Raw genomic sequence first — 14,707 nt, forward strand, 5'->3', positions numbered from 1 at the left:
TAGGTGGTAGGAGAATATAGGGACAGGTGAGGATGTGGTAGGAATATGGGATTAGTGTAGCATTAGTATAAATGGGTGGTTGATGGTCAGCACAGACTCGGTGGGCCGAAGGGCCTGTTTCAGTGCTGTATCTCTAAATAAAAAAACAAAAAAAAAATTTTTTTAAATAGTCTATTTGCTAAACATTAAACAATGAAATACATAAATGAAATCAATAGGATACTGAAAATCCCATTCCTGTTGAAAATTAAGAGGTGGGGGTGAGACAAAGAGAGACACTCACACCCATCAGTATAAGAGAAACATTGAAAGATGCAGACCTGAATTAGGTGGCAAGAACCAGGTCAGACAAGTATCAATTTTTTTTTTTTTAATTGTTGAAGTTTAAAAAATGTGTCTCTGGTCTCATTACTTACATAATAAAGCAAGGACCTCTGCGATATTCTATTATAATGCACCAGATTACAATAGAAAGGTAAAACCTACAAGCACAAGATGCCACTGTTATTCCATTTACATTGTGTATTTAAAACGACTCACTATGGGGGCGAGACACTCTGCTATCAGCAGTTAATCTGCCTCAGTTCCATCCTAAAAAATCCAAATCAAAACTGAAATCCATGCCATGTATACTATTCTGCACACAACCATCTCCATGTTCAATCTTAAGTGGCTCTTCTCCACCTTCTCCATGATGCATGCCATGTATTCCATCTAACAAATGACCACCATGTTCCCCAATCTTGATGGACACTTGTACATCCACCCACCTTATGATCCATGCATTGATTGGAAAAATACTTGTCTCCATCTATAAATTCCTCCATGGACTTGCTCCTCCCCAACATCTAGAAAATCCTGCCCATCAAGCATTCCCTGGCTCTGCTCCACTATGTGTGGCTAGAGCTTTCAGTCATCTTGTCCCCACACTGGAATTTCCTTCGTAAACCCCTCCACCATCCTATATCTCTCTCCACCTTCAAATGCCAGAAATCTTTCCCTTTTTCCCTATTACTTGAACCCATGGCCCCATTTAGGTCCTGATCCCCAACTGTGAAGTGCCAAGGAACACTTACCATGTTGAAAAGCATTAAGTGAAATGCAAGCTATTGAATGTTGCCCAGAAAGTGTAGTATATTTTTCATGACCCACAGCCCTGAAATACATTGTGAGGATAATACATGTGAAATAAAAGGTTCTAGATTTATACTGAAGCTTACAGTCAAGTAAATGACACAAGGAAAGATGCTTGCTTGCTTAAAAATATAAACTTAAGGATTTAACTCTGATCAGAAATGGTGACCCAAGATCATCTGATACCTTTAGCATTACAGGCCCCTTTCACTTGTGCCCTCACTGCTTCTCTCAAACAGCAGCCTATAATTGGGCAAATGGCACTAACCAGTTGCCAATACATTAAGGGTAATTATAGAGGCGACACTTAAACGGTATCAAGCAGGTTGACTATTTTGGGCAGTTCAAGCAGATGTACGCACCTCATTGAAGCGTGATTACCTGTCATAAGGCATTTCTGGCAGGCCTACTGCTTCAGTCACCCCCCACCCCGAACCTTGCAGCCTCTAAGACTCCTGCAATTGTTGCTTACAAACAAGTGACGAAGGTGAAAGATTTCTGTCACATCTGCTGAACCTCCAACTGCATTTATCTGCTGAAAAGTTGGTGCAGAGTAGTTTCCTCTGCAATGTCATTTCAACCCTAAACTGGAGGTGAAAATGACTAGTCTGCTGTATATTTCAGCCCTGTTAAGTTCCTCTTGGTGGCTAAGCATTGCTCTTGCATCTCAACACTTAGGCTCTAGCACTTTCTTCTCGTCAGGTCAGTCATTTTCCATTTGAGTAACAAACTGGGGCATTTGTACACAGTGGGAAATGGAGATGGAGGATGAAGATTCCCTACGTATGATGTTAAATTTCCTTGGTTACACCAGGAAAATTGCATCGACACCAAAATGCCTATTTATAAGCAGTGAGGATTCACTTCGAGGTCAAAAGTCAAAGTATACAAATGTGTCATCATTTAGGAGACAATATTTGTGTGTTACAAAACAGAGCAGCACAAAAGCTGTGCCATAAACAATAGCAGTAGTTAAAAGGTTTTGACTCAGATGGAATATGGACTTGAATTCAATTATAAATGGTTGTTAAAGATACAAAAGTATGAATTTTCACTTCAAATGTTTTTTTAAAAAAATGATTAGACAGGTCATCCAGTATGATTTGATTCAAACAAGATTGCCACACAATACGAAACAAAGGATATTCCACATTCTGAAATGCAAGATCCGCAAGCACAATTCATCACTGACAAGACCTGCATCACCAGTACCTGCCAGTGAATTTTCCAGTAATATCAGGTAGCAGATTCAAACCTTACCTTCAAGGTTTCAAAATTCCACATTGAATTTCAAGACTACTTTACATATGATCTCTAACTTTGAAACATGTGGGTGCACCATTTATATTACATTAAATCTTTTTAGAAAGCTCTTGGATAAATACTTACCCCTTCAACAGCATGAACAAGATTTGCTCGTGAGAGGATATATATTCCACTGTTGGAGTGCGAGTACCAATCTGTCTCCGCAAAATGTTGTTGAAGATCTGGGTAACATCCTTTTTCCCCTATTGCATGAAATATGTAACAAAGTCAAAAGTCTGACATTAGTACAGGACTATTTTTAAAACAATAACTGCATAAAAAGATAGTCACTAGACTGGATAGCTCAAGATTTCAAAATAATCAACTGACTGGTCAAAACCAAGGAATTGGGGGGAGGGGGGGGGCAAGGGGTGGGAAAAAAGAGAGAGAGAAGTGGGGGAGGGAAGCGCAGGAAAAAGAGACCAACTCACCCAGGACAAAAAACATTCTAACAGCTAGTCTTCCATCCAAGCCAGGAAGCACATGCCCTGCTGAAAAATCCAACAATCCAAAAATCTACATCGTAAAGCAATGAGAGCTTGAAGTAACCCACTGTCTTCAATAGGACCTTCAATCAAGAGAGAAATTGACACAGATCTCAGGCCTGCATCCATCTCAAACTTGATTCTCAAGAGAGTTCAACAGATTTATCATAACCTTTCCCACCAATGAAAACCACCTTCCTTTTCCCCTTCTTTGTTTATTCTTGTGTGAGTGAGTGGATGCGGTTGTGACAATCTTGGGATAAGGCGAATTGGTCAATAAACAATTGATTTTCTGTTTTTTAAAAACCTACAAGTAAACCAGTTGTTGTTTGTTTATTTGAAAAATAAAACACCAAAGGGGCTAAGCTCTATTACAAATACACTCGCTGTGGTCAGGTAGGAAGTTGAACAGGGGGAAACATCCATGTCACACCATGTGGTTAACACATGCCTAAACTTCCAATATCATCTTGGAAGCTCGATCAACTGTGATATATATAATGGATCCACCGTATCAACACAAAACCTACTAACTGAATGTGGAAAAGCAAATTGTATTGCAGTCTTAACACTTTGAGTTCAACAATCAAAAACTTGTGAAGAACCAGATTAAAATCCCAGGTGCATGAAACTAATTAGACAAATGTTTTAAATTTTCTAAATGCATTTCAGAAGTTTGGATATGAGGTATTGAACTGAATTTTCCAAAAAGATATGGCTGACAAGCTGCTACATTAGCCATAAATCTTAAAGTAACAATGACAGTGAATAAGTGAGGACTGCCAGGATGCAGCAACACTAAGTTCGTTCCCACCTACAACTGTAAACTTTCCATGATGCCAATTATCAACTGCAACTAAAGCCAGAAACTGTTGCATAACTGAGCCAGTCCTCTCAAGAGCCATGCTGACAAATAAAAGTTTTTGTTGGACTCGTGCCAGATCTAATCCACTGCTTACAAGAGATCCCATTCACAAGGAATCACTAAGGACCTGTTAAGTTCCAACACTGCATTCACTTCTACCAATATGCAGTTACAAAATCAATGTTGCCTCCCTTACCGAATTCTTTGAATAAGGAAGTTTTAGCTGCAGCAACTTCATTCTTTAATCTGTAACCACAAATATGGTCACTTCCCATTCATCCCAGGACCTACCTGTCCTGGAACAAACGGCCTCCATAGTGGTATTGAACATAGCGGTCAGGACTAGATGAAGTGCGGCCTTTGGAGAATTTTAAGGAACTCAAACAAGCATGTCTTTTGAACATAATCGACATGACGGATTGACAGCGCAGATGACTGCTCAACAGTCTCCTAGGCTTTCTGCACTACAAGAGTTTTAAGAATTTAGTCTCCCACGCGTAAAAATGTTTGGGACAAAAAAAGTGAAAATAAAATCCTAAGTTACCCTGGCCAAATAGAACCTTTCCTTCTCATTACTCCACTCATCCCCGACCCATTCTCCCTCCACCCACCATAAGGCAAGCTCATGTTTGATGACAGTTTCGTCCTTAGTGTGTGCACGTGCATCACAGCAGAGTCAGCCCGTTTACAACTTATGCGTAGCACCAGTAAGGGTATCACAATCAATAATTGGAGTCCTGGCTTTGTGTCTCCCTCACCCCTAGGACACCAACGACAAATGCAGCATCCTCAATACCACCATCCTTGAAACTGGCTAACTCTGCAGAGAAAAAGGAATCAAACATGGGGCCTTTTTGGCTTACATAACCTAATAGTGACCAATTCAAGGAAACTTTTATGACAAGAATTTAAGCTTCTCCACCTCTGGTACCAAGATAACCTCTGAGGCACTCTGCTTTGAGAATGTTAGAATTACATTGAATATACAGCACAGAATCCAAACCATTCAACCCAACTCGTCTGTGCTAGTGTTTAAATCCCACATTAGCCTCTTCCCATTCCATCTACCACATCTCAGCCTTTCAGCATATCTTTTCTCTCATGTGCTCATCTAGTTTCCTTTTGAAGCCAAAGCTATTTGCCTCACCCACTTACTGTGGTAGCGAGTTCCATATTCTAACCACTGAGTAAAGAATTTTCTCATTTTCCTATTGGATTTATTAGTGACTGTCTTGCATTTATGACCTAGTTTTGGATGCTCCCACATGTAATCATTCTCTCCACATCTACCCTGCCAAACCCATTCATAATTTTAAAAGATCTCTAAGATCACCTCCGAGTCTCCTCTTCTCCAAAAAGTTAAAAGCCCCAAAATGTTCAATCTTTCCTGATGGCCGTAGTCTCTCAGTTCTGGTACCATCCTTGTAAATCTTTTTTTTGCACTTTCTTCAGAGCTTCCATGTCTTTATTAGTACGGAGACCAGATCTGTGCACAGTGCTAAACGTGCAGCTGACTAGGGTCCTATACAAGTTTAACATAACTTCACTATTTTTGAATTCTATATCCCCAGAATTAAACCCCAGTGCTTTGTCAGCATTTTTAATGCTTTGCTGACCTGTGATGTTGCTTTTAATGATTCGTTCTCCCCGTTATGACCGAGGTGGGAGGAGTGCACTGTTAATTCAGTCCCACTTCTCCATGGGTCACAGCATACTGTCACGGGAATATTTTTTTTTATCCTGTAAAAACTAAGGGCGGCTGTGTACCTTTAAGACTGAGAGAAGCTTTTATATTCTCTGAGCAGAGTGTGTGCAAGCAGCAAGCCTATTTCCTAGGTAACGACAGCTGAGATGAGGTCACATGCCATAATGCATCAGTTGAATGTGGGTAAAGACTGGCTAGAACCGGTCTGATCTGGTAGGCCAGTGAAGCATGCACTCCATGAAGGAAAGATTTGTCTTTCAGCAGAAAATCTACATTGGCCTACCGGCTGTGTTTAGTTTAGTTTAGTTTTATGGCTGAAGAGGAAATAAAACCCTTGAAAAGGAATCTTTGCATTGTTGGAAGTAACATATTCCTTTTTTACTTCCAATCTCCAAGAAGTGTCTGCTTCAGGAGTGCCTTTCTGCTGCCTTTTTCTGTTTCTGGGAGTTCTGGAATTCTCAGTAAAGTTTCTACTGATAGAATGCCAATTTAAAAATCCAAATAGACCTGTTGCTATACTCTTTGCTGAAAGAACTGTGTGATGCCTGCTGCAGCTGAAGTACTTTGAATGCCTATCCATTATTGACAGTGCATAAAATTCACCTGGCGATTGAGTGGCATCTGACTATTCAACTCTGGGACACCTCACCAATTTTGGAATGTAAATCACCAGGATTTACAACCCAGCTACTTAGTTATTCCTAAGAAACAGCTCTAATTTAAAACATCATTTTGAGATTGGTTAAACAGTTGGTTTTTGAATGCATGTGTGTGCGCATGAGGGTTAGGAGGAATAAGAAGTTATAAGGTCTTTAGACATAGATTTATCTCAATATTGTTTAAGATTTAGTTTATTAATAAATAGTTAATTTGTTATTGTTTAAAGATACCTGGTTTGGTGCATTTTATTCTGGGGGTTAGTAAAGTGTTTAATTTGGCTAATTTCCAGATGGTGGGAAACTTTAGTATGCTGTGTCCTGTGGAGTAATGGGACTGAATTGGCCGCTACTGGGTTCACTCGTCTGAGGAGTTTTTCAGCGCCCATTAGCCTGTGGGGTATCACTAGACACTGGAAAAACCCATCCAGTGTGACAAAAGCTGATATTTCTTTAGTTCAGGGGGTTAAAGGAACTTGCCAGTACCCCTTTAACAAATCTATCTAAGAAAGATGGCACTGCCCACTCTGTCAAAACAGTCTTCCAAGCGAGGAATTGGGTAGGAGTCTGCCTTTGTTACTGCATTGACTTTTCTGTAGTCTATGTAAAATCTGGTTGACATATCGGTTTAGGCACTAATACTATTGGTGAACTCCAACTACTTTGACTAGGTTCAATTAAGTTGTTTTCCAGTATGTATTGGATTTCTGCTTTTATCTGGACTTAAGAGGCAAGGATGCTGCTTTATAGGAACAGATTCCCCTACATCCACATCATGTGTGGCTAAGGTTGTACATCCTGGCTTATCCCTACAGATTCTTTAAATGCTGTGAGTAGTCTTGCTAGGTCTTCTAGTTGTTCTTCAGCTAAATACGAAAGCATGGTGTCCAATATTCCGAGTCATTCTGTATTAGCTAACCTTCCAGCACCTGGTCTATAGCCTTACAGGTTACAGCACATCAGATGCAGGTCCAGGTACCTTTTAAATCAGTTGAGGGTTTCTGCCACCACTACCAAATCTGGGCAGCGAATTCCAGACACCCACCACCCTCTGGGTCAAAAGGTTTTGCCTCAGATCCCCTCTGATCCTTCTAACAATCACCTGAAATCTGTGCCCCCTGGTAATTGACCCCTCTGCTAGAGAAAATAGGTCCTTCCTGTCTACTCTATCGAGGCCCCTCATAATTTTGTACACCTCAATCAAGTCACCCCTGAGCCTCCTCTGTTCTATGGACAACATCCTTGGCCTATCCATTCTTTCCTCATAGATGCAATTTTCAAGCCCTGGCAACATTCTTGTAAATCTCCACTGCACCCTCTCCAAAGCAATTATATCCTTCCTGTAATGTGGTGACCAGAATTGTACGCAATACTCCAGCTGTGGCCTAACCAGCTTTTGATACAGTTCCAGCATTACATCCCTGCTTTTGTATTCTATAGCTCGGCCAATAAGCATTCCATATGCCTTCTTCACCACTTCATCTACCTGTCCTGCCAACTTCAGGGACCTGCGGACTTGCACTCCGAGGTCTCTCACTTCCTCGTCTCTCAATATTCTCCTGTTTATTGTGTATTCCTTTGCTTTGTTTGCCCTCCCCAAATGCATTACCTCACACTTCTCCGGATTGAATTCCATTTGCTACTTCTCCGCCCACTCAACCAAACCATTGAAATCATTCTGGAGTCTACAGCTATCCTCTTCACTATCAACTACATGGCCAATTTATTTTACTTTTATTGATCTGTTTGTTGCTACCAACAACAGTTTGTTCTGTTCTACAAACTGATTGGTTTACTCGGTGAAGTCAATGCTGAAGTCCAATTATCAGCCCTAAATGGAGAAGACATAATGCAAAGCACTGTATTCTGGATTTATTCAGCACAGCTGCATTTCATTTTCTGTCACCAAGCTCTCTCTCTCATTTCACCTATACACATCTGTTAAATCTGGTCCACCACAGCCAGTATAAATCCTGTACATGCATTACTCTGCAGTACTTATCTGCCTCTGTCACACTCCAACTCTCTGCTAGAATGGTCAACATGAGACAGAGACTCAATCAACATTACTCCCGTTTATTCCCCTGGGTTAGTGTATTTAAATTTAGTGGGGGGGGGGGGGGGGGCCCAGACACATACGGTGTTTGGCCTCAGCAGGCATTCAGTAGAATCCTGCACTAGTTCTGCAGACAAAAAAAAAAAGTTCATCTCCGCATATTTCAGGCTATCTCTGAATTCTCCATTACTTCTGATTCTTATCCCCGCCGAAATGGTCTCAGCAGAAATATATGCAAGTGCAGACAGAGGACCACCTTCCTTCTCTTCTGCCCCTGCCCAAGAGTAAAAACAGATGACCTCGGTTAAGTGTCCAAACTGAAACTGCAGTTAGAAAATGTGGCCCATTGCTTAGGCCTTCAAATCCTAATTTACGAACTGCAGCAAATAAATGACTGTAGTGCAGCAGGCTATATCCCAGTCTTCAGACACACTGGAGAGTGTGAATTGTTAAATTTTCATCCCTAAAGCATTGCAATAAGAAACACAAACTTCATGTTCAGAATAGGTGCAAAAATAGGATGCAAATTCACTCATTTTGTACAGATATGAAATCATACCAAATTTATGAGCAAAATAATAATGGAATAAATAGCTCAGTGGGTTATAACAAGGTCACTTTATTCCTGGAGGCATGAGCTAAAATCTGCTGTAGAATGATGGAATGAAAATTTCTTTTCTGCTAGCTTTAAAAGGGACCCAAGTTAAAATGAAAACACACACCAGCAATTAGATTATTATTCTACAGCACAAAACTATTCACACCATAACTCATACTAGCTTACACTCTCCCTCAGACCACAGGGACAAGTTAACATGAGAGATGGAAATGGCACATTATCACAGTTGGGGATTGTTCTCGGGTGTAGGCTTCCAAAGCTGAGGCAGAGCTTTACATGTGGCACGCCACATACATGGGAGTGCTCAATGTTGATAAATGGAGAAAGTTCTCTATTCCCAACAAACATCTGGAATAAAAATCTGAATTTCTCAGCTTTACAAAGAAACTTTCTGAAGCTTTACATTAAAAGTACTCCTCCCTTCAGCAGGGTAATCTGCCACTTGAAGGTCCCAGACTTTATCCAGTTTGTAAAGACCCCAGTCCTCACCTTAGCTTGTTCATAAGTCCAGCCCCTCCACTCACAATCTAGAAGCAAACTGAAGTTGACAACAAACTTGGGCTTTATCTTCAAAGGTCACAAAGATATGCTTGGGTTACTTAGGAAACCAAAGCACTATTTAAAAAAACTAAATATCTATAAACTGGGATTATTTGACACAGTATAAGCCCCAAAACAAGGAGGTGCCCTATACATATCCAAAACATCTCATTGTCCATCATGTTTTTTCTTTTATCTTTTCACTTGTGAGGGCACAAGTCTGCGGCAGGTCAAGATGACTAAACTGTCCGGTCAAGGAGGCAGTCAGTACAATGAACAATGTGCAAATGATAACACAGATACTAGAGGTACAAATTTTCAGAGAAATAATCTGGTGTTTTAGGGTAATCAAACTTCAGAAGGAACAAAGTAACTGGTGTGTGAAATAAAATAAAATATGAAACAAAATTCAGCAGGAGCAGCAATATCCTTATTTTATCTTAATTGTTACAAACTACATCTAGAGCTCTTTCAGCAAGTTATGCTCATCTGACTGAATTTTTTCACTTATTCACTCACTGGTGTTAAACATAGGCCTTGCAATTTAAACTGAGACGTCCTAAACATAAACCCAAATTTTAAGCATTTTCCCCTCCATCTCAAATAAAATCCAATGTCTAAGACAATGAAAACTGTAAATTAATTTTGCCTTAAAGTGGGTGCAGGAGCAGAGGGACCTGGGTTCATATGTCATTGAAGGTGGCAGGACAGGTTGCGAGAGCAGTTAATAAAGCATACAGTATCCTGGGCTTTATTAATAGGGGCATAGAGTACCAGAGTGAGTAAGTAAGTTACATTGAACGTGTAAAAGACACTAGTTCAGCCTCAGCTGGAGTATTGCGTCCAATTTTGGGCGCCGCACTTGAGGAAAGACGTGAGGGCATTGGAGAGAGTACAGAGGAGATTCACAAGAATGGTTCCAGGGTGAGGAATTTCAGTTATGAAGATAGATTGGAGAAATTAGGATGGTTTTCCTTGGAAAAGAGAAGGCTGAGAGGTGATTTGATAGAGGTATTTAAAATCATGAGGGGTTTGGACAGAGTAGAGAGAAACTGTTCCCACTCGTGAAAGGATCGAGAATGAGACTGCACAGATTTAAAGTATTTGGTAACAGAAGCAAAAATGACATGAGAAAAAACTTTTTCATGCAGTGAGTGGTTAAGGTCTGGAATGCGCTGCCTGAGAGCGTGATAGAGGCAGGTTCAATTGAATATTCAAAAGGGAAGACAGTATATGAAAAGGAAGAATGTGCAGGGTTATGGGGAGAAGGCAGGGGAATGGGACTGGGGGAATTTCTCTTCCAGAGAGCCAGTGCAGACATGGGCCGAATGGCCTCCTTCTGTGTTGTAACTATTCTGTCTTCTTCCGCCTCCCTGTCTCGGGAGACAATGGGTAAGCGCCTGGAGGTGGTCAGTGGAGCAGCGCCTGGAGTGCCTATAAAAGGCCAATACTAGAGTGACAGACTCTTCCACAGGTGCTGCAGATAAAATTGGTTGTCAGGGCTGTTTCGCAGTTGGATCTCCCCTTGCGCTTCTGCCTTTTTTCCTGCCAACTGCTAAGTCTCTTCGACTCGCCACACTTTAGCCCCGCCTTTATGGCTGCCCGCCAGCTCTGGCAATCGCTGGCGACTGACTCCCATGACTTGTGATCAATGTCACAGGACTTCATGTCGCGTTTACAGACGTCTTTAAAGCAGAGACATGGACGCCGGTGGGTCTGATACCAGTGACAAGCTCGCTGTACAATGTGTCTTTGGGGATCCTGCCATCTTCCATGCGGCTCACATGGCCAAGCCATCTCAAGCGCCGCTGACTCAGTAGTGTGTATAAGCTGGGGATGTTGGCCGCCTCGAGGACCTCTGCGTTGGAGATATGGTCCTGCCACCTGATGCCAAGGATTCTCCGGAGGCAGCGAAGATGGAATGAATTGAGACGTCGCTCTTGGCTGACATACGTTGTCCAGGCCTCACTGCCGTACAGCAAGGTACTGAGGACACGGGCTTGATACACTCGGACGTTTGTGTTCCGTGTCAGTGCACCATTTTCCCACACTCTCTTGGCCAGTCTGGACATAGCAGTGGAAGCCTTTCCCATGCGCTTGTTGATTTCTGCATCGAGAGACAGGTTACTGGTGATAGTTGAGCCTAGGTAGGTGAACTCTTGAACCACTTCCAGAGCGTGGTCGCCGATATTGATGGATGGAGCATTTCGGACGTCCTGTCCCATGATGTTCATTTTCTTGAGGCTGATGGTTCGGCCAAATTCAGTGCAGGCAGCCGCAAACCTGTCGATGAGATTCTGCAGACACTCATCAGTGTGAGATGTTAATGCAGCACCGTCAGCAAAGAGAAGTCCCCTGATGAGGACTTTCCATACTTTGGTCTTCGCTCTAAGACGGACAAGGTTGAACAACCTGCCACCTGATCCTGTGTGGAGGAAAAATCCTTCTTCTGAAGACTTGAATGCATGTGAGAGCAGCAGGGAGAAGAAAATCCCAAACAGTGTATGTGCGAGAACACAGCCCTGTTTCACGCCACTCAGGATAGGAAAGGGGTCTGATGAGGCACCGCTATGCTGAATTGTGCCTTTCATATTGGCATGGAATGCGGTGATGATACTTAGTAGCTTTGGTGGACATCCGATCTTTTCTAGTAGTCTGAAGAGACCACATCTGCTGACGCGGTCAAAGGCTTTGGTGAGATCAATGAAAGCAATGTAGAGGGGCATCTGTCGTTCGCGGCATTTCTCCTGTAGCTGGCGAAGGGAGAACAGCATGTCAATGGTCGATCTCTGCTCGAAAGCCACACTGTGCCTCAGGGTAGACACGCTCGGCCAGTTTCTGGAGCCTGTTTAAAGCGACTGAGCGAAGACTTTCCCCACTATTCTGAGCAGGGAGATTCCACAGTTGCTGTTGCAGTCACCGCGGTCACCTTTGTTTTTGTAGAGGGTGATGATATTGGCATCGCGCATGTCCTGTGGTCCTGCTCCCTCATCCCAGCACAGGCAAAGCAGTTCATAGAGTGCTGAGTGTATAGCAGGCTTAAGCACTCAATTATTTCAGGGGTAATGCTGTCCTTCCCAGGGGCTTTTCCGCTGGCTAGAGAATCAATGGCATTACTGAGTTCCGAATTTGTTGGCTGTACGTCCAGCTCATCCATGACTGGCAGACGCTGGGCTGCATTGAGGGCAGTATCAGTGACAACATTCTCCCTGGAGTACAGTTCTAGGTAGTGCTCAACCCAGCGGTCCATTTGCTTGCGTTGGTCAGTGATTGTGTCCCCTGATTTAGATTTGAGGGGGGCGATCTTCTTGATGGTTGGCCTAAAAGCTCTCTTAATGCCATCATACATTTCTCTGATGTTTCCGGTGTCTGAGGCCAGCTGAATACGACTGCATAGGTGTTGCCAGTAGTCATTTGCACAGCGCCTGGCTGTTCTTTGTGCAGCGCTTCTGGCTGTTTTAAGTGCTACGGATGTTAACTCGCTGGGGGCTTTCTTGTAGTTCAGCAGTGCAATGCACTTAGCGGCTCTGACAGGTTCCAGCTCTTCAAAGTGAGATTGAAACCAGTCTGCATTCCGCTTCACGTGTTTGCCATAGGTGGTCATAGCTGACTCATAGATGGCGTCTCTGACGTGGGCCCACTTGGTCTCTGCATCCCCTGTGGGAGTGTTTTGAAGGGCTTTTTCAAGTGAATTTTGAAATTTTTGTAACAGTTGTGGATAAGAAATTCTGCTCGTGTTGATGCGCGGTTGGCCCTTCTGCTTGGAGTGATGCAGCTTCTTTGGTTTGAGTCTAACCTTGCTACACACCAGGGAGTGGTCACTGTCACAGTCTGCACTGTGGAAGCTGCATGTGGTTTGAACACTGTTTAAAGAGGCTTGCCTTGTAACGATGAGGTCCAGCTGGTGCCAACGACGTGATCTTGGGTGCCTCCAAGAAACCTGGCTTATTGTGAAAGAACGAGTTGGTGATGCATAGGTTATGATAGGTACACAACTCAAGTAGTCTCTGTCCATTCTCATTCATCCTTCCAATGCCATAGTGCCCAAGGCAGGAGGGCCATGAGTCATGGTCGGCCCCAACCCTGGCATTAGAGTCCCCCAGCAGAAACAGATGTTCGGTATTGGGGATGCTACTAGTATTATGGAGTTCTGCGTAGAGCTAGTCTTTAACTTCAGGTGGGGAGCAAAGTGTTGGAGCATAGATGCTGTGTAGGTGTACTGGACCAGAGGCGGTGAGCAGTCGGATGGACAGTATGCATTCTGAGCCATTTGAAGGTGGCTCTATCATGCTGATGGCGAAGCCTACTCCATGCTGTATTGGTTCTTCAGGATCCCTACCCTGCCAGAAGAAGGCGTAGTCTTGCTCTCTTAGAGATCCGCTCGCAGGGAGGCGTGTCTCCTGAAGTGCTGCAATGTCCACATTGAGTCTACGGAGCTCGTTGTTAATGATGGCGGTCTTCTGAGAATCGTTGATTTGTGTAAGGTCTTCCGACAGGCCAGGACACATAGTTCTGACGTTCCAGCTTGCAAAACGAAGGGCTGGTACCTTCTTTCCTTTTTTTATCGTGCTGTTTGGTGCGGTGTTGCAGTCCGCTTTTCGGGCAATGGCCCTGAGCTCCAAGTACCCATTGAAGCTGGTGGACTGTGGCGGGACAGAACCTTATTGACCGGGGGCTGCCCAGTTTGAGGCGGGCGGTAGCTGTCCAGTGAGGTGCGATGACCTCTCCCACCGACAAAGGCAACCTGTGACGCCCAATCTCTACGCCAATTGAGCTGGACTTATAACCCGTAACTGCTGCCTTCCGCTGTGAGGCGACTATGGAGTGACCTCTCCATGGCGCGTGCCTGGGCAAATGTATGGGAGTTGTGAGTTGCTGAAGCATCAAAACCCCCCCCCTCGGCTTTCTGGTGGGGTCCAAAGGAGTGTAGAGCACGACGTTTGGCAGCGGTATGGCTGCAGGAACTGCCGGAAACATGCCAAAGGTGACACATGACCGCCTACGGGGTTCTGCTCTGGGTTTTCTGTTAGGGTTTACTCCCTTAGCCTTGGACTCTTGAGACGCCCACAGGGCAGTGGGGTTGTTAGGGCCCCTGCTCAGGCATAGGTGGATGCCGATGGGAGGAGGAGGTGCAAGGGGGAGGGGTGGAGGGAAGGGGGTGCAAGGGGGAGCTGGGAAGGGGGCTGCAGGGGGAAGGGGTCGCAGGTAATAATACATTTCATCAGTTCCCACCATCCCAGAAGACCTCGCTGTGCCTGGTGTGTTGGTTGCTGCTGTGTTGAACAGGATTCCTCATAAGGATTACTAATGGAGATGACAAAGGGGAATGGTTCATAACCCAG

General features: G+C 43.7%; 1 protein-coding gene across 1 annotated transcript in view; it reads right to left on the minus strand.

Moving 5' to 3' along the window:
• The window catches only part of cab39l (calcium binding protein 39-like), a 94,901-nt gene that overhangs the window by 37,115 nt on the left and 43,079 nt on the right, over positions 1-14,707 (minus strand). The window contains exon 5 of the mRNA XM_068040301.1: positions 2,524-2,642. Within this exon, the coding sequence (XP_067896402.1) occupies positions 2,524-2,642 (119 nt within the window). The remainder of the gene's footprint in view (positions 1-2,523; positions 2,643-14,707) is intronic.

The sequence above is a fragment of the Heterodontus francisci genome, chromosome 10 (assembly GCF_036365525.1).
Source record: "Heterodontus francisci isolate sHetFra1 chromosome 10, sHetFra1.hap1, whole genome shotgun sequence".
NCBI classification, from domain to species: Eukaryota; Metazoa; Chordata; class Chondrichthyes; order Heterodontiformes; family Heterodontidae; genus Heterodontus; species Heterodontus francisci.